The sequence below is a fragment of the Phyllopteryx taeniolatus genome, chromosome 21, assembly GCF_024500385.1.
Source record: "Phyllopteryx taeniolatus isolate TA_2022b chromosome 21, UOR_Ptae_1.2, whole genome shotgun sequence".
Lineage (NCBI taxonomy): Eukaryota > Metazoa > Chordata > Actinopteri > Syngnathiformes > Syngnathidae > Phyllopteryx > Phyllopteryx taeniolatus.
In genome coordinates this window covers 14,632,438-14,653,966 of record NC_084522.1, presented here as the reverse complement: position 1 = coordinate 14,653,966, position 21,529 = coordinate 14,632,438, and the positions used below count along the sequence as shown (strand labels likewise).

The following is a 21,529-nucleotide window of genomic DNA, read 5'->3' as shown; positions in this document are numbered from 1 at the left end:
TGACCTTCTGCACCACATTCTCCTTCTGCATTTGACTCTGCCGGAGCTTCTTGAGCAGCACCAGGCGAGCCTCCTCCAAACGCAGCTCCTCTCTCAGAGCTTTGATCATCTGCTGCCTCTCCTCCCCGGTCTTACCCTGCAACGCACGCATGCAAGCAATGCCTCACGCAAACGTTCAAGAGTGACTATACTGCATTGTAAAGTGCCATGCAGATGATCTATTGATGCAATGTCCTATTAGCACATTAATTATCTTGATTAATCCTGAACAATTAAGGCGGAACTTTTGACAGCCCTCGCAATGACATGTTAATCAGGGTTAAAACAGATGTGCAACACAAAATGAATTAATTAGCGAGTGACTTTCCTGCACGCTAAGTGTGTTTTGTGCACAAGGGAGGGAAGTACGTTACCTTGAACATGTCCAGGTTGGCATGGTTCAGGCGCTCTTCGGGGCGAGGTGTTGCTCTGGGACTGGAGGCCTCATTGTCTGACAGAATGATCACGTCTGGAGACGGAGTTCGTCTATCGTGGTCTGTGTCACTGAATTGGGGTGGAGGGGGGGGGGAACAAAGTTGATTGAGTGAAATGCAAGGAAAACGTGTATCATGTCGACGAAGCGATAGGCTAACTTTCAAAGACCCTTGCTGGATCCAATATTTTGCAGCTCAGACTTAATTCCATGCTCATGAAGTCCAGCATGTAGCAAAATCTTTGCTTTTGAAATGTCATGTACTGACTGACAGCATTCAAGTTGAATGTGTATTCAAGCACTGTGACAAGAGTTTTAAGTCTTGTTACCCATAACGTACAGTAGATATGTTTTGGGTCATGGTTTATCAATTCAAAACACAGTGGTACATGTAAACACCCCAATTAAAGTACAATTTTAGAGCATATTTGCAAACCATATGCCTTAGAGGAAAATTCAACCCAATCCAAGAGTTTTAATGGTGTACCGAGACAGACTATTTTGAGCATTTTAGTTAGCTGCTTGTAGTAGTCACAGATAGACTGGCTAGGGCGTTGTTAGTTGTAAGTATCCTGGCTTCCTGCCAGCTGGAAATGAGGAGATGTTGAGCCAGGAGTTGACCGCCAGCAGCCGCAGGGATGACCGAAGCTCAGGAGACAAAGACAAAGACATAGCTAACGGTAGCATCTAGCACAGGCGGATAGCTGTCAACTGGCAACGTGGTGTCAGGTGATAACACAAGCCCATGCATTGAATCCAACCTGCGAAACTGCAAAGCGGATTCTGAGGTCGTATTAAAGGCGAGACGGAGGCTGTGTGAAAGAGAAAAGCGGAAAGGCGAGTCACACATCTAATCGTCTGTTTGCTGGAAACGGTGTCGCTGTGTCAATGCATCCAAAAACACGACGTGACCCAGTGGGTTCTGTGTGAAACGCAGAAGCTGATAAATCTCTGCTCGACCTGCGACTCTCCAATACTGCAATTTTGTGGAAAGTCTGCATGTGATAGGGGCTCAATGTAACATTTACAGACTTCACAATGAATACCTTCTTTTTACACCTATTAAGAGTGTAAAAATATGATTTAAAACATCGCCTGCAAAGTTAATAGAGGTTTTAATATAGTAACAACAGTTTGATTCTTGCACTCCTTAATTGAGTTGACGTTTCCTATGGGAGAAATAAAAAAAAATAGAAGTGGATCAGTGTCCTACACTGGATTGTGTTGGGTACCAAAATAATTGAAATGTGGATGTCTTCCACTGTTTACTGTGTCACATTCCTCTTTGTTGAATTGACTGGTGAGTTTCACTGTGTTGCATTGGTATGATGTCATGCTATTTATGTAACACCATCCGGTCTGCAGTCGTGCCGGATTGCCCCCATTACTTCAATTAAAAGTTGAACTGCACTTGAGAGGCAATAATTCAGACTTGCTTCTCTTCTATCAGACCAAAACACTTAACACGCTCAAGCAGCACCTTCATCAAACTACTCCGTGATAACAAAGATTTAGATTTTCAGAATTATATCTTAAGACATTGATTAAATGCAAAAAAAAAAACAGATTTGGATACACGAATGAACACAGGACCAAAGCTTTTAGGGCTCTTCTACTGAAGATGATTATCAAGAACTTTTGGAATCTTTAAATGACAAAAACTTGTCCTCATGCTCTCACTTTAAAATAAAACTCTGTGTGGGGAGCCCTATTTTATAATTCCACAGCAGCTGAAGGATTGCTTAGCCAAACCACCGAGATTCTTCACCAGCACCCCACTTGCCCAACTACAGAGTTTGGGAAAACTGGTCCTGAACTTCTTCTGTTTCACAGTAATGTAGCCTGCGTAACAGACGTGTTTTTTTTCTGTTGCCTTCAACAGCTTGTGCCTGCGATCCTTCACTCTCTCAATCGCGCCACCAAGTATGAAAAGAGTCAGACATAGTCCACTTGATACTGATTCATCATGAAAGGATTCACTAACGAATTATCATCATCGTTATTATTGATGGCGAATGTAGGGTACAAAAATAAATAAATACATGTAGAAAATTGTGTATTTTTAATTATTTGCAACAATTTGCACAAATAATCAACTGCAACATATATAAGGTGTAAACCAAGAAGACAATAAGTAAAACCGACATTTTTGTTGGCAACGTTACCATCAGTCCTCCAATGTTGCTGTTAACCACAATTACTTGTGTATAATTATACTGTTAGATGACCAGACTACGAAAGAAAACTCTCATACACAAAAATAAAAGCTCTTGACTTTGACTCCTGACTAATCTGACTAACCATTCTGATTTAGAAATGTAAGAGAATGTATGGAGAACTGTGTGGAGCAGCAGTGTGGTTAATGTGTCCCTCCGAATCAACAGTCCTGGACATCTCATCTTTACACACGGACCAGTGGACAGTTCAGATGCATTAAACCAGGACCATATCTAAAACTTCACTAGCATAGAACGCTTTCTTTTCCACCTTCACCTTTTCCCCCCCTCCTGATTTTGAATACATTTTACCCACAAGAAATAATAAATATTAATAATTATAAAAAAAAAAAATTTACATTTTCAGAAAAATTGTAACAGTCACAGCACAAACGGCATCATACAAGTAACTGTTTTCATTAGCTCAACAAAAACAAAATAAAATGTATTAATGTTGATGAGTACCAATCTAGGCGCTTACGTTTGGAAAAGCCCGCTTGCGCAGTTTTATCGTAATGGTGCATCCAGATATAAACAGGCAGGACAAATTACATAGGGTGCCTGTCAGACTTGTGTTCCATTTTATTTATTTTTTTAGCTCTATTGTTGTAGTTCAATTCTTTTGTTTTTCCTTTGTCTAAAAAAAACTAAAAAAACACCGAAAGGGAGGCCTTGTAGATCAGCTGATCTTCGTCAGAGTCTAAGTTGTTGTCTAGGAAACCATTGGCGCTTTAAGGGTATATTGTACTTGGTTACTTAACATGGACAGTAGCACGACAATGCAACTGTAGTACGCAAAACTCAGGTTGATGTTAAAGTGAAAATTGGCAATCTAAGAAACATTCGCAACATGAAATGAATGCCAAAATGTGTTGTTTTTTTTCTTTTTTTTTCGCTCTCGACGTTACGAGGTTATTTGTATCGCAGTGTAAGAATGTCTTCATGCAGCACAAGGGATACTCGGTTAGTGCTGTACTTGACACTTTTCATTTAATTATTGGCCTAGAAGTGTTTTTCTTAAAAGATTGACTGTAGTTCTTACTTTTCTACTACTTAGCGGAGGTTAGTGATAGTGATAGACTATGGCATGTTTCATGTTAGGAACTGAACTCCGTTGTAAATGGACGGCCCCTTGTATGAAAGGATACTATACTAATATCAAGCTCACCATCTCCGTCCTGCGCTCATGTCCACCGGCTCATCCAGAATGTTCTCCTTCCCATTCTTACTAGGTCCAACATGGCCGCCATGTCCTCCCAGTCTCAGACTCCCATTTAGTTTCTCTTCGTAAGCAGCACCCATGAGGCTCTGATGATGGAGCGAGCTCGCGCCGGGGCCCTTTCCGTCTCCTAGAGGGCCGGCGACCTCCAGGGCCGCCAGGTCAGCGAGATCTTTGCGTTTTAGCAGCGCCAACATCTTCAGGCGCTCCATGGCCTCGTGGCCCTCCATTTTGAGGCGCTTGGCCAAAGCCTCCTCTCGTTCGTTGGGCGATTCCAGACCTCGCTTCAGCAAGTTCAGCCTTAGCGCCTCCTCAGACATCTGCTCCATCCTGGAGACAGGACACAACACGAGGGTTAGAGAACTACGCGATTTGGAAGCCACCTTAAACCAATATGGATGACATTCCATTACCTAGGAGTACTTTGCCATTGGGCGCTATAGTCAACCAAAGACTATTAAAAATGTATTGCTGAGTCACACTCACACACTTGGTGACATGTTCCATCACTGAACACACTGTAGTTCATCTCAATTTACACCCACACACTCCGCTTATGTGCCAGAAACACTCACAGGAGCACCAAACAGGGATGAATTTGCTGATGAAAATAATCCCCCCCAATAAAGGTGCAATTAACCTCCTGTTTGAATAACAAGTGATTAGTCATTAAGTCAATTACAGACTTGAAAAATGAGTGTTAAATATTGAATATTGCAGGGAAGTGACTGTTCTACTTCCAGTATCGCGCAAGTGCAGTAAAAAGCACGGCAACATGGATAATCAGACAATATGAGCAGCTGATCATTCAGACAGAAGTGGGCTAAATAGAGCGTGCTAATAATAGCTTGGAACTCTGAACTCGACAGTGATGAATATTGGGATTTCCGCTGTGAGGGAAAATGCCCTTACTTCTGATGCTCCACCAATATCTGTCCAAAACATGCCGAATATGGGCAGCTAGAGCCAAACGTACAGTATTTATTAAAAAAAAAAAAAAAAAAAAGACATTTGAAACGAGTTAAACTAAGAATGACAGCAAGCTGAGTCTTATGAGTGAATTACAACGTACATTGGTCATGTGACTGGTTAGAGGACTGCGGTAGATACTGTATGTCAGTGGATGGATGGCATGACAAAGAAGAATACCTCGCTGCATACTTTCATCACTTCAAGTCTTAAAGGTGACTCGATTGATTGATGGGGTGTAACGACTCAGGTGACAACTGTACACCAGAGGCCCGATGTGCCGAGGCACCTTTTTAACAGTCAGAATCAGGCGGATAACACATCAAGATAATTTGCCATTACATAATACACATTTGACAGACAAGTAGCTAAGTCAGTAAGAGTGCTTTTTGGTTTTTTTTGGGGGGGGGACGAAAAGAGGAGCTACAGTGGCAACTAAAACAAAGACACTCTCCAATAACCATGCTTCTAGGTGACACACCGTAAGAGAACTACATTACCAAAACGACTGTTACAACAATAGCATAAACGGGAAGCTGGCACCTCGGGACAGGAATTATGTCTGCAGCTTGGAAGTAAGTGACCATTTTGTGGGAGTGTAAAGCTACAGTACCTCTTACAAGTGAAACATGTTCGTTTTTTTCCCCCTACAATGTTGCACTGTGTGAAACTGATTCATTGAGCACTTAAGATTTACTGCACTAGTGGAATTTCTTATATTTCTTTTTTTCCAATTTTTGTGTTTACTAGATAGGATATTTCAATGTAAATTGTTTGCATTGGTATTTTGTGCTTCACCGCTGGCGTGCTATAAAAAATGTATTTGTTCGCTAGGTTTGAACCACTGCTGCACTAGACTAGTCATATCAAAAGATATCATGTTAGGATACTTTTATTCAAATTAAAAATTTAAGAATGGGGAAAATTTGGATGCACGTTTTCTATTGCCAGATAATCAAAATCAAGCGACTCTGATACAATTTTTTTTTTTCAGGACATCGCTAGTACTTGTGGCTAAAAAGCAAAGTCTCTGATGCGGATACATAAGTGCAGTCAATGAATGAGGTGACCTCTCGGATATATACACTATCTTCTCCATTTATCACCTGTTTCCTCTCTGTATTATTATAATAAATCTAGGTTGTTATAGGGCGGCACGGTGGGAGACTGGTTAGAGCGTCTGCCTCACAGTTCTGAGGACCGTGGTTCAATCCCCGGCCCCGCCTGTGTGGAGTTTGCATGTTCTCCCCGTGCCTGCGTGGGTTTTCTCCGGGCACTCCGGTTTCCTCCCACATCCCAAAAACATGCATGGTAGGTTGATTGACAACTCTAAATTGCCCATAGGTGTGAATGTGAGTGCGAATGGTTGTTTGTTTATATGTGCCCTGCGATTGGCTGGCAACCGGTTCAGGGTGTACCCCGCCTCCTGCCCGATGTTAGCTGGGATAGGCTGCAGCACGCCCGCGACCCGAGTGAGGACCCATGTGGAAGAGAATACATATGTTCCAGATGTCCCCATTACGTGCACTTGGGGACGTGCATTTACCTGCTCCTCAGGAATGGATTAAATAAATGCAGAGAAGATATTTCGCTATATATTGTAGATGTGACATAAAATACCTCTATAAAACGGATAATTTGCTGAACAGCCCCCCAAAATGTGTACTTGGCTATTTGCAGGTGTACTATACTAATATAGTACACGTATAGTATACTATACTAGGCCAGTTTTATTACATGATGTATTTATAAGGGCTTCCACTCAGTCCTGAACGCCAAACTTTCTTCCCGTTTATATTCTAAAGCGAAAACAACAACGTCATGTGGTTTGCTGTAATGCATTTTTGTTTATTGATTAATTAATCATTCAGAATTTGTTGGATTGCATGGAATTGATTGTTAAGACTGGCTTGAAGAAATTGAAGACAAACTACGAGGGCACTACTTGACCGCAACCAGGCGCTCTTGAATCACTCGCAACTAGATTGCGGCCTCAAGAACAACAACATGACATCGGATATGAAGCTGAGCTAAAGTACGTCGGCACAGACCTCAGCTATGGCATAACGTCTCCGGGATACATTATTCTGCTCAATATAAATCTGGCACCGAAACCAGAGTTCAGAATATTCAGAGAGAGAGAGTATGTCATTCCATTAAAAAGAATTTAAAAATGGATTCATTACCGTCATTAATTTTCACCATGGTCAATCAAGGACATACTGTATAGTCAAAAACACGTCCGTACCATATTCAGTACAGTTTCCTATCATTCAGGTTGAAAGTGCTCAGACACAGGCGTCTTGTTCTGTCGGGAGCTGTAATCCCATGACAAAGCGTTATAGTAGAGGTCAAAACAACAAGAAAAATGCATCAATACCTTAAGTGACACAGAATTAGCAAAACTGAATGCCAAAACAAATACACGTCCGTTGAAAAGAAAGAGCTTTTCGAGACACTGTTATCAATACATCCCATCTATCATTTGCCCCGATAGATTGTTAGGTGCAACCGCTCTCGCTTTTCCATTGTGCCCTCCTCTGACATTTATGGTATCCTTCTCACATCCACATTATCCTCTTTAACACAGAAGGGGGTGGTAACGATTACACAACAAAGCCTTCCCTGTTACTACTTCGTCACTAATTAATTTGTGACGCAGTGGTGGAGCAGAGTGGTCGCCTCCATTTGCTGGGAGAAAAACACAAGAAGCTCCTGCTCGGTGAGCCTCCACCTTTAATGAGACAGAGAGCGCCACTGAGAATGGCGCTGACGAGCCAATCAGGGACGACCTTGTGGTGCACGTCAGTAGCTGGCACCCCTTTCCCTCCACCCTCCTCCTCGCGGCCATCGCCACCGACTGCCTTTACATAATATAATGACTGTTTCAGTCAGCTGCTACACAAGCCACACTCTTTCTCCTGTTTCTCCTCAACCCCACCCCATCCTGTCTCATAATCCCTCCCACCGCCATCCACTCACCCCACCCCTCCGGCTTCGGGCACTGTGCCAGGCTAACGCAATAAAGGAACAGAAACAGGAGACACAGCTTGGAAGAAAAGTAAAAAAGGGCTGGAGGTTGATGGAGGGTAGACATGGTGCCACTTTTTCATCTTTTCATAAATCGCAGCTATAGGTCGCACAGGTAGACATCTCCATCTTAAAAATGGACTCCTTTCGAGCCGCAACAGTGTATGGAGGAGAAGGTCATCATCGTAAAACAGCAGAGAAACGACATCCACAGACTCCAGACATCCCTGTACTGCACAACATTCCAACAGAAGGTAGCATTTTGTAACCCCTTATCCTGTTCCAGCTGTATAGTACCACAAAGAAACCCCTCCCTGCTCCTCTACCCTCCCCCAATTCCTCAAACCAGTCGTCTTTTCCTCCCCCTCTCTTTCACTGTAAAAATAAACACATGCTTACTTTCAGGGCCCCTTACATGTAGCCAGGGCTCAGGACTTCATTTGTTCATGTTACACGGGCCCATCAGGAGTGACTGTGGAGTCTGTGTAGACATGTGCGCGCAGGCATGTGTGACACACCGTGTGGGGTGAGGGGGGCTTTATTAAAAATAATAAAAGAGTGACACAGCCACAATACACGTAAGAGTTTCTTGCCCCTTATAGCTTCCACTGTCCTCACACGGCTTTGTGTGCGAGCGAGCGAGCGAGCGCACACGGGTAAAAAGGAGACAGGGATGGCAGCTCTCTTCTGACATAATGCCAAATCTTAATTCCCTCCTCCCATCCCCCACACACATTCACACACACCACGTTCTTTATGCACAGAGCTGACTGTTGATCAGATGGCTGCTGCTAAAATGTCGTCTGCACAATTGAACCGGGCGCGCTTCCTCAGACACTACTGTAAACAAACGGCAAAGATCACCCTCCTGTCCTGGTCTGTTGTGCCTCGACACCATGGTCAATGCTGTTTGCCAAACAGGCAGTGTGCCAGCTGACTGAGTGTATTGGTAATAAGGCCATTTGCAACTGCAATGTGGAATCTGCTGCTCATTTCACGCATGGTCTGCATCATGACAATTTATTTGGCTGATGCAACTCCAATCCTCCCAGTACGCCTCCTGCCTCTCCGCCACCTCCATCCCTGTTTTTTCATACGCCATCAGGGAAGCGTTCCGTTTCACTTTTGAATGGGTTGCTTATCACTTAAGTGCAGGGACCAGATGTATCAGACTCGACTTTCTACCCTTCTGCCAAAGACAAAAACTTTTAAATGCAAATCCGGGTCCAGTGTTGCGAATAGCACACCGCCCCCATTTCTGTAATTATTCTTTCCATCAAAACGGTGGCGTTGTTGGGTGCAAGATGGGACTGGTTGTGGGCATCTGGTGTGGCCATGAATCACAAAAACTCTCAGGATGCGGGCAGCAAAGGTTCCGTTTAGAAAAATGTGACAGTGAAATGTGACAGTGTAAAGCAGTGAGGATAGAACCAGAAGAGTGGATGCTAGAATGGCACAGCACAGTACCAGCTTGCCTCAGCTCGGTCAGCTTAGCTCTACTTGCCCCGGTTTGGGTTGGGCAGTTTTTCCACTTTTAAGTGCAGCATACAAGTATCTGGCCATTGGTAAGAAGAAAATAAATGCTGGGCTCAAGCCCAGTCATCAAATATTACAATGACAAATCTGTTCAACCAGGATACGACCAGCAGTTGTTCACGTCTTCCATATGCTATTGAATTGGCAGGCTTGGAGCCCTGGCTGGCCAGGTAATAGTCAGTCGTACCTGCTTTCACAAATGCAAAAGAATAAAGCAGGTGAGCTGTGTAAAGTTGAGTAAGTATCATGTAGACACGGGTGTCAAACTCATTTTTGTCACGGGCCACATCGTAGTTATGGTTTCCCTCACAGGGCCATTATGACTGTGAAACAAATTGATGGATAACTAGTTTTGAAATCAGAAGCCAATAAAAAAAAAAAAAACCTGTTTGTTCAACTGGAATTCATTTTAATTTAAAAGGGGGATTGATAACAAAATATGCTTGCAATATCTCAACTTTGTTATGAGCGAAGACGATTTGCAATTTCGGCATTTTAGCAAGAAACATGAAGTCGTGGGCCACATCAAATTTTTTTAAAGGCACAATTATTGTCTCCGTGTAAATGTTGAAACCAATACAGTTTATATTTATATTATGTTAAAACTAACGGCACACAAATGTGTGCATCACAACAAAAACAATGGACGACCAACAGTGTATATTAACTGCACCACTAATGCAACCTCTTACATTACTTACAAAAAAAAAGAAGAAGAAAAGAAACCCACATACCCATTCGATAGACTATCAGATAGCACACAGGTGTGGAGTTTCTTTATAAAGTGACATGCACTGGACGTTTTCAGTCGTTGTGACAGACAATTTTGTTCGTTCTGTGTTTATTCCCCCCTGTATTCTTGCACAGCTGGGCTGCTTACGATCAAACGTAACAGTAGTAGGATTCAAATATAAACACTGTTGCGTCTCGACACAAGACGCACAGTTTCTTTCCGGAAGGTCTCTCATTCCCTTCTCTGACTTGCATATACAGCCTAAATTAGTGTTGTCTCCATTCGTTTTCACACCTCAATCACTTTCTAGTTCTCCACCAATCGCGAGCAACTTTTGACATACTTGTACATACGATGCATTCAGGGGCCGGCTGAATTCAGGAACACACAACACAAACAGATTCGATAACCCATAACCATTACTGCAAACATCAAACGGGTCAGTTACAAGCTTCTTTATTCTTAATTGTAATTATTATTTTACTATTAACAAGCATATTCCTGACATCTGACTCCTGTCCTTTGTTCCTGCTGCTGGCCACTCATGCCAGAGTAGCATCTGCTCCATTTGCACACTGACTGAGGAGAATCTGCAACATTTGCACAATCAACATTGTCCCAGATTATCGCACTACTCGCTTGAAGTCTCGGCGCCCTTTGCACAATGGTCATTGCACCGGACTATTGCAATATTAGTCATTCGAACTAATGCTGCATGTTTTTGCACAATTGTCAAACAAACAAAAAAAACCCCAAAAAAACCATGTTGGCATTACCAGATAACTAGCAACATTTTGTTGCTCAGTTTATTGTTGTCAATGCCTTTATGTCTCAAAAGTCTCAAGTCTGTCGTCGTGCTAGAGCGGCTCCAATTACCGGAGACAAATTCCTTGTGTGTTTTTTGCACATACTTGGCAAATAAAGATGATTCTGATTCTGATTCTGACTGCAGCTCAGGCATTACTATTCCAGTCTTTTACTGAGATATTTTGACCTTTTATACGCTGCTTCTACAGTACGGGGAAACTGAAAACCTTTGGGTGCATTTTTATCCTTTGATCAGCTCTCATGTTTTAGTTATGACAATTGTTTTATTTAGCAATGACAAACTGATCAGTGTGGCTCTTTTGTAAATTGGTGAGTCATGTCTAATTGTCTCAAAGTAATGAATTAACTCCAGCCTGAAGTCCTAAAATTGAGGTGCAAGCGGGTCTTGTAAATCAAGGTTAACACTTTTATCGTTTTTTTTTTATTATTATGTTTTTAATTACCATTTACTAGAAACAAAGTAAATGACAAGCTATTCATTGTTTGACAGCTGTAATGTCAGAAAAAAAAACTGAAAATAGAATGACATTTCCACTTTCTGCATTACTGTAGCCTAGGATCACTTCAAATTTCTGACCAATCACACAACAGTTCTTCGACACCATACGAGAAAAAAAGTTCTGCCGAGGTGATGTGTCAAAAACAAGCTCCGAGAATTCCCAAAATCAGGGCTGCAAGAATAAATTATTTTCTTCTCGTAGCTCAAGGGGAAAGAACCATTTTTCTCTTTTTGCGAAGTATGTGCCTTAGCGGCTTCATGCTTTAGTTTTTGTTGTATTGTTTTGCATTACATTAGTGACAGATATTGCACACTGGATAGTAGTACTATTGCATAGGTGGACTTCTACTTAAATATGTATGACAGTTAAGAATGTTTAAATGTTACTTTAAAAATGTCTTGTCCAGTAAATAAAGGTTTTGTGATGGAAGCAGTTTTGACTTAGGTGAAATAAAAATGGAAATAAAGCTATTAGAAATAAATACTTCTAAATGTACACGCTAGATTAATTACGCATAAACTAAATCTTTCTAACGTCAAAAAATGCCACATGCTCCAAAGTGTATAAACAACCACGCATTGTATCCAGTTCCTACAATTTCATTCCCGCAAAGAAAATTGAATCAATTAAAATTAAACAATCTGTTAAACTAGCCCTTAAATGCTTTTTTTTTAAATTTTCCCAAATCAGCTAAGATTCACTCCATGTTAAGGGAGGTTGAGGCATGTTGTGAGAATATCAACAGTCGATGAAAGCACACAAAGTGGTGGATGTACAAAATGTCTCTTTGCATTGATGCACAAATCAATGAAAGACAGTTTCCATGAAGCTGTCCTATTACGACAGTACATTTAATCAATTTCGCACAGATGGCCAACACCCTTTTTTTTGCCAACTCACAGATCAAATGTTGTATTACTATAGAGACTGAATAGAATGTTAGGAAGCCTTGGTGTGCATCACAGTGCTGGAAGACACTGCAACACAACATAAACCTCTCAGCTCAATTAAAAATTCAAGATAAAAATGCAACAAAACAACAAATAGAAACGTTTTTTTTTTTTTTCCCCAGTTCAGTAGACAATGGGGCTATAAACAGGCAATTAAAGATCGTAAGTTTGACTGCGATGACATGTACAAGATGGCGGCCACCGTATCATCCAATCCAAGCCAAATCCCCTGAGACGCTTCAAGCCTCCGATGAACAGTCAGCATCATATAGACCAGCATGAAAACCACATTCTCCTCCCTTAACTGCTAGCATATAGGTCATGTTCAACTGTGGCAGTGCAGAGTTTTAAGTGGCGTGTAAAATCAGGCTTAGGGGTCAAATAGGGTGAGCAGCAAGATGTCGTGCACATGCTCAACAATGTCTTATTCTGTGCAAACAATTTGCGCCTTCAGGAAAAAAAAAAAAAAAAAAAAAAAAAAAAAAAAAACCCTCATTGGATCTACAACTAAGTGATACAGTGTGTCTTAGTGTGGGGGTATCTCTTCTGCGTCTGATCCCGTGGCAAACGAGGAATGTGTTATGAGATGACAGCAGTGATGACAGAGTCGAACCAAAGTAATGACTGCATCTGGAGGAGTTGGGTTTATCGGGTCTCTTTTATTTAATACTTCCATTTAAGCTAGAACAGTATGCCAATGTAAAAAAAATACCAGAGACCATATGAATATGATAATGCAGTGTTCTTTGTAAAATTCAAGCAGTGTTTAATTCTACTATTAGAGAATTTCATAGCCATTTTAGAAGCTTGAGTTCCTGTGCAACATTGATCCATGATTGACATGAATGCTGCTTTTTTGGTGACTAAGGCCATAATACATGCCTCGCTTGGGCATGCTTGACATCTAAAGTCAGCATTGTTGGACTAGTGTGAGCGTCGCGTGCTGCTCCGTACACTTTGTCGGCCTCAAAACCGTTGAAAGGTGGACTTGAGCACTGTAAGCTTGCTCATGCACAAGCACGCGCAACAATCCAACCTGGATGTGTCGTACTATGTTGTGAACTTTCCTCACACTGGTTAATAACCTTTGCAAAATAGGGGAAAAAATAGAACAACACAAAATAAGTCATAAAGGTCACGCAGGATTGTGTCTGCCAAACATGATAAAATGCCACACAATCCATATTCTAGTAGGAGTATATGCAAATCGATTAATTCCGCACACATAATGTGGTTCATCAAATCTAAGACAAATTGCGAAGGCTGATTTCGCGTCTTTAAACACTGCCCCTGAAAGGCCGCGGAGAGAACTTTTCTGCTCGTGTAACCATTTTTAAAATGCCAGAAACAAAGATTAGCACAACAGAAGAAGCTAAGGGCTGACCTGGAGCCAGTCGCAAGAAGGAATCATGCCATATCACCTATGACAAAACTCCTTTCAACTTCACATTTCAGTGGATCTGGGTCATTTCAGCACACTGTAACAATTGGTAGTGGCCTCTCCCACAGCGGTTTTATGTGTGTGGCGTCCCAAGTTTTAAACGAAATGTTATGCGGGATGGGCACTTATGCGAATTAAATCAAACAAAGCATGGGTTTATGCGGTTGCTGGTTTTACCCAAATGATCAGAGCGATATGTATTTTCTATAACCCGGTAATGTTTGTTTGCCTCTTCTACCAAGACTTCCAGTTACATCACCACAATCCTCTCCCAAATGTTCCATGGTGAGAACCATCAGAGCGACCTAAAGTGCAAAACCCTGTCTCAAATACACCTGTTGTCAACAGCGCAGGAATTTTAGAGTGAGTAGGTTTGGGTAAAAACATCGATTCATCAACGCATTGCTACTGCAATTCAACATCGATTCAGCAAATCGTGTGGCCAGTGGGGGCGCTTTTCATTTGATTGGGTTTGTACGGAAGGAAGCCGCACTCGACCAAACAACAACAAAACGGCAACTAACGCAAACAGCAGCAGCGTTAACTGAGCTTTTGAATCTGTCGTTTGGCATCCTTTTGGATTCCTCTGTAAACCCGTAACACAGGAAATGGACAAATGACACTCGAACCACAATACGCGATACCAACATGAAAACATATCCGAAGCTGTACACAGAGTTAAGACAGCCGTTTTGAAGTCGTTGAATTGGGCAGAAGGGCGACTAACCCCTCGCTTCTCATTTTGTTTCCAACAAGTGGGAATTCGTGTCAAATGTTCTGCAGACTAGAGCCCTAAAACGAAAGCCACAAAGGGAGCAATATAGCCAACTTTTTGAAAGAGGCAATAAATGAGTGGGATTTGACAAAGAAAGCACCAGCAATTGTCACAATGCCACAAACATGCTACTTAATTAGGGGTTACTTAACAACTCTAATAATAATAACAACCCTAACCCTAATAAGTAAAGAAATATTGTTGAAGTTTATATATACATGAGGCGGCACGGTGGACAACGGTTTAGCACGTCTGCCTCACAGTTCTGAATACCTGGGTTCGAATCTGGCCTCACCTGTGTGGAGTTTGCATGTTCTTCCCGTGCCTGCGTGGGTTTTCTCCTAAATTGCCCGTAGGTGTGAAAGTGAGTGTGAATGGTTGTTTGTTTGTATGTGCCCTGCGGTTGGCTGGCGACCAGTCCGGGGTGAGCCCCGCCTCTCGCCTGGAGTGGGCTGGGACGGGCTCGAGCACGCCCGCGAACCTAGTGAGGATAAGCGGTAGGGAAAATAAAAAATAAATATACATGCACTTTGCGTTTTCAAAACAGAGCTGTCATCATGCGTTTACTTTTGTACTCCACATGCACAATTAAGTTATTGATTGCGTTTTATTGATTTATTTTTTACCCTGCAATGCTCCGTGTACGGCAGGCGTTAGTAAAATTGTAATCTTAATAGATCAGATGCAAAACGCCCCCCCCACAGTGCTCGCAATCTTCGCGAGTGGACACACAATTTAGCGCCCGCTATTTGCGATCTTAGTACTTTAAATCAGGCTCAAAGTCAGGAATGTTGGAATAATGCAGTGTAAGTGATGAACATATCTAAAGTGCTGAAGCTTGTACTGCATGAGTGCTGGCAAGCGGTGGACAGGGGAGGAACGTGTCACTGTGCTGACGCATGGTACGACAGAACTGGCCCAGTGTGAATGTGTTCAAAAGGGTCTTTCTATTATAAAGGGTTATAAAATATACCACCCGTACAGTCCCACTTTTCAGCATCCCTTCGTTGCAGTGCTTTAGTGTAGGGTAGTGCTACAGACCCCGTAGACCACGGACTGTTTTGACAGACAGCTGTTATAATGCAATATCAGAATAATTGTAATTGTCAATTGTAAGAAAGCAAAAAGGTCCCATTTTAAAAATACGCATCAAGGCTTTCACAACATTTTTGTCACTTGCTTGCAATGTTGTGGACTTTAGAGGACCAGTTATCATTATGGTGGACATTGAGATGGTGGAGTACTACTTGGGAGTACACTTGAACAATAAATGACTTGAGGACCAACACAGACGCTGTGTACAAGAAGGGAACGAGAATTATTTCCTGCTCAGATCCGTGAATGTGCGCAGTGAAAAGTTGGAGATCTTCTACCAGTCTGATGTAGCAAATTTCATTTACTTTGCCGTTGTCGGCTTGGGGGGGGTGGTGGCATCTGTGCTGGGGACGCATATTTAAAAAACCTATTAAAAAGGCTGGTGACATCATGGGACCGAAGACTGAGACATTTGAGTCAGTGAGGGACAAGAGGTGACTGAGCAAACTGCTCTCCATGGGCAATCCTTCTCATCCACTCCATGATACTCTGCGGAGGAAGAGGAGCTCTTTCGCCAAAAGGCTCATTCAGCTCTGTTGCCATAAATGTTTTGGGCAAGCTTTCATTTGACTGAGTATTGAACTCTCCACTGTGGTTGAGGTGAACATTTTATGAAATATGTGCAAAAAAATAAAAAAATAAATAAATAAAACAAAAATAGAGTATCCATCCATCCATTTTCTGTACCGCTTATCCTCACTAGGGTCGCAGGCGTGCTGGAACCTATCCCAGCTTATCTTCAGGCGAGAGGCGGGGTACACCCTGAACTGGTCGCCAGCCAATCGCAGGGTACAGAGAAACAAACAACCATTCGCACTCACATTCACACCTACGGGCAATTTAGAGTTGTCAATTAACCTACCATGCATGTTTTTGGGATGTGGGAGGAAACCGAAGTACTCGGAGAAAACCCACGCAGGCACGGGGAGAACATGCAAACTCCACACTGGCGAGGCCGGGATTTGATCCCCGGTCCTCAGAACTGTGAGGCAGATGTGCTAACTAGTTGTCCACAGTGCCACCTATATATGTTCAACACCTGCTAATTTTAAACATCTGAATTGTCCCAATTATACAAACTTGAATATCGACATACAATATCCAAACTGTCAAATTAATTTCTGTTGGTATATGCAAAAACATTTCCTCTTCTGCCTTGAATACGTTTTTACCTCTTAATGCCTTATTAAGGCTGCCTTGTGCATTAAAAAAAAATAAAAAAAAAATTCAGTTTAGTTTTTTGCTCTTGCAGTCTGTACATAATGTACACAATACACAATTATACTGTACAAGGACTATTATGTGTGTATAAAGTATATTGTGGGTATACTGATCCTCTCACAGAATGAAAAAAGTACATCTGTGTCACCTTGAAGCACTTTCTATACTCTCAGTTGTGTCACAATTATCTTCTTTGTTTAACTGGCGAACTACACACTTCTACTGTACCGTGGCAAACTGAACTGTGAACTGTGTACTGAGGAGGTGGCTAACACAACAGGCTTGGCTGAGTGTCCATAGCTTGGAGATAAAACCACAGTGGCCCAGATGACAAGACAATATAACGATTTGTGAAGCCTGACAGAGTCAACATAGTCACTATGTCAAAGCTGTGGTTGTTTATTGCACAGCATCAAGCAAGTCAACAATGAGAAAATGATTCCGCTATAAGCAAACTTATTTCACCTTATTTTACAGTATACACACACTTTTCTAATGTACAGTATGCACACACATGGCAAAACACTAATGTTTATATTACAAAATCTGCACAATCAATTAGTACATCATTTACAGTGTTCAACATAAATGAGAACACCCCCGTTTCAGAATTTTTATTATGATTCGACTCACCGATGGTTGAATAGTGTATTGAGTGAGATTCTGATTTGGATTTTTGGTAAGCTATAATTTAGCTTTATTAGACTTTCATTGATTTGTACCCATTTTTACTGAATGTAATAAATTTGTTATGGAAAAAAAAACCATCTGTTCATTGTCAAGTCCATTTGCAATAAATGGTCCTCATTAGTAGTTGAGAATTTTGTAGTACAGTATGCCATAGCAATTGCGAGTTTGGAATGGAACCTCAAGGTTTTCAAAATCAATGTTCACTGCTGTACATCAGTTTGGCTCATTTTACTGCCATGTAGCGTCAGGAAAAACAACAGACAAAAACATGGTAATTGTTAACTGCCAATAATCACATAACTGTTTTTGAAAGGCTAAGTACTCAACAATCAAGGAGGAAGGAGGCAAGAGTATGAGAGAGAGAGAGAGAAAATTATGGCAATGTGCGGGATAAGGCCAATGCAAGAGTGAACTTTTGTGACCTTCGACTCTTGTGCAATACAGACTTAAAAGCCATCACGAGCCTATTAAGGATATAACTGGGTACATTAATACTTGGGGAAATGCAGTTAGTTCTTTGCTACTTTGTACACCTACAAATACAAGGCTTTGCTGCAATAAAGAAAAAAAAAAAACATATCTAACATATTACAATAATTTCAGCGTTACCTGTATTTGTTGACATCCTGTTGGAGTGAAAGTGTCAATGGTTGAGTAGGAGCAATCCTAAAACAGCTCACCATAAATGGTATGAGTCAAAAGTAGTCCCTCCACATCACAAGTGGTCACTCAATACACTGGACAAGATGGTGCTTACTCTCTTTTCAAAAGGTGTTAAATAGACATCTGCAAATCGTACATCGTAACCGTGTGCATTATTTACTAGGCTTCACACGATCAGCAGTTTTGGGGCCGATCACCGATCAGCAAGTTTAAAAAAGAAAAAACGATAACCCATCACCGATCCGATAATAAAATGGAGGAATGTGTCTATTTAAATGACCTGCTCATGTACTGTATGTACTTGTGTACTTAATTGCTCAAACAATTATATTTACAATAAATAATGTATATCTTTGTTCCTCTATTTATGCCAGTGAGGCATAGTGACAGACACAAATGAATGGTCTTCTATTAGATGGCAGGAAGTAAATACAGTAATTAATGTATCCACTTTTTGTGACATTTTTGTTTGTTGGTCTGCCGTGAGATTTTTCAATTGTAAAATATGTGCCTTGGCTCCATAAAGGTTGGAAATCACTGATCTAGTCACATCGTGTATTCTAATCACTCAGGTCAAACCAACATTACATGACAGAAATAATGGGTGCTAACTTACTGTAATTAAATTACTTTATTTTTCAGTAAATTACTTCACCCACACCGAAACTCTAGAGCATGATTCGACAGAACGGCGGCATGTTTACGTCTTAGTGTTCGTGGTACCACTAGCTTGCTAGGCTACATAACATTTTATTGCCTGCTTGCGAGCCGTATCGTATTAAAAGTACGTGACCATACCTCAAGCAAGCCTTAAATTAACGTCCTCTCCTGTCCTGAGCACCGATGTTTTGCATGTTCTCCCCGCGCCTGGGTGGGTTTTCTCCGGGAAGTCCAGGTTTCCTCCCACGTCCCCAAAACACGCGTGGTAGGTTGATTGAGGACTCTAAATTGCCCGTAGGTGTGAACGTGAGTGCAAATGGTTGTTTGTTTGTATGTGCCCTGCGATTGGCTGGCGACCGGTTCAGGCTGTACCCCCCCGCCTCCCGCCCGAAGATAGCTGGGATAGGCTCCAGCAGCCCGCGACCCTAGTGAGGATAAGCGGGAAAGAAAATGGAGGGAATGGATGGATAAATGAAACCAAAGGTTCCTCGTGTCCCAAAGCAGACTGTGTTTGACCTTTAGCTTTCCCAGCTTTATTTGAACTTGCTGCTGGCAAAAAAATGCAATAGAAACACATATTTGCAATATATTACTTTAGCTATTTAGTTATTTACCACTGGTATTCTTGCATTATTTTTAATAATTTGGTCTGAATGTTAGGTTAATCAGCAATACATTAAACAGTTTGCAATTGTGAAAATTATACTTTGTGTCTAGTTCACTTTATCAAATAAACATAGTTGTAATGTAGTTGTCTTCATTACAGTTCATACGAAAGAAGAATAGGTCTTCAGGCAATATAAAATATGATTGGACCTTAAGTTATGCCAGAAAATACTTGACAGTATAAAACAACTAAACTCTTGGACATCAACCTACACCATCATGGATGCTAGAAAACAAGTTACAGAATGTGGCCATGAGAGGTCTGGAGGATGGAGGTCACCCTGCATTAGCTACCAGCAGTTCTCCATTTTCACTGTAACTCGGGTACACAGGAGGTTCAAGAACAACAGAAAGAAATGAAGCAAAGCTTTGCTGAACATCAGATTGACAGCATCACAACACGTGCTTGACAGTCACGCCAGCTTTCTGCTTCGTTGATGCAGGATTTCTTTTTTGTTTTTTTGGTGACTCAGCAACAGTACACAGGTGAAAGGCCAGTGGTCAGGTATGACAGTGAACTGCCGCAGTGTGTGGAAAACCCCCTTGTCGCTCATCAGTACACAATCCTTCAGGATAACAGCGCAAGCAGCCACCGCCTCACTTCTTTGGCCAGTGATTGAAAACTTGGAATGGCGAGGATCAAAACCCCTTCCAGTGTGCCAACAGGATGTGATGGCTTAGCCTGGCCGTCGAGCATCTGGAAAAGCATCTCTTGCGCAAATACCTACACGAGCATGCACACAAACATACCCCCCCCCCCCCCACACACACACAGGCTACCTTGGCTATGAAGGATGTTGGGGACAGGGCGGTTGGGAATATGACCAATATTATACATTTGCATATGACTAGTACTTGACACTAATGAGGCCGATCAGAACGGCGCCCATAGCAACAAGGGCTGCAACGGACTGTGTGATGCAGCTTGGAGTTGATGATTGTGATGCGGCTTCAGAGCCAATGAGTGTTGAGAAGTGTTTTCCTGATGCCCAAAGCGATCAGAGACTTGGTGCCATACATAAGTCACATCCAGCACAACCGCAGCAAGATAATTACCTCCACCTTCACCTGCCATCGATGAATACACACACACACACACACACTGCATGAGAGGCAGTGTGTGCACATGCATACACACAGACACACACACCTTCCACCTATTGCTCAGACACAACGATGCTCTTTATTTAACTAGACAACAGCTCATTGTGGGCGTTGCTATGACAACTAGTCGTCTATTTTTAAGCAGTGCCACTAATCAATTCCTGCTCTGCTGTCGCCTGAGGGGTGGGGGCGTGCATGCATGTGAGGGTGCTTATGGGGGGAGGGGGGTAGTGGCAAAAGGGGAGGAGGGAAGGCGGGAAGGAGGAGGGGTGATGGTGAAGTTGGAGACAAAGAGCAGAGGAAGTGAAAGAAGCTGAGCGTCTGGGATACATCTCATACCGACACACAGCAGAGGTCTTCATCCAAGCCGCAATCCGACACATTTGAAATAATTCAGTCTACGTATGAATCAATTAGTCGCAGCCGCTAATCTGATGGCCGTTTTGATTGTGTGTTCACAGTTCAGACACTTCATTCCAAATGTGTTTTAGATCACGCCAGTGTAATTTGCTGCATCTCCTCTTTGTTGTTCTTTGTTTACTCAAAGACTGATCAAGTGACAAACTGCATTATTTAAATTATTCATTCGCTGCGGACCAAAAAAGAAAAAGGGCCAAATGAAGCTCAGTTTATCCAGTTAAATTGCACCTCTTGCCATAACAACAAACACAAGTGAATGGTCATAGATGACCACAATATATCACACCAGACACCACGTGATTGTTTATGTTAGCCTATCAATTCTAGAGCTGAGCGATCGT

At 42.0% G+C, this 21,529-nt stretch overlaps 1 protein-coding gene across 1 annotated transcript in view; it reads right to left on the bottom strand.

The window, feature by feature from the left end:
• The window catches only part of gatad2b (GATA zinc finger domain containing 2B), a 63,432-nt gene that overhangs the window by 22,093 nt on the left and 19,810 nt on the right, over window positions 1–21,529 (bottom strand). The window contains exons 2-4 of the mRNA XM_061759745.1: window positions 3,857–4,237; window positions 414–543; window positions 5–136 (exon numbers count right to left, since the gene is read on the bottom strand). Coding sequence (XP_061615729.1) covers window positions 5–136; window positions 414–543; window positions 3,857–4,236 — 642 coding nt within the window. The 5' untranslated portion in view covers window position 4,237. The remainder of the gene's footprint in view (window positions 1–4; window positions 137–413; window positions 544–3,856; window positions 4,238–21,529) is intronic.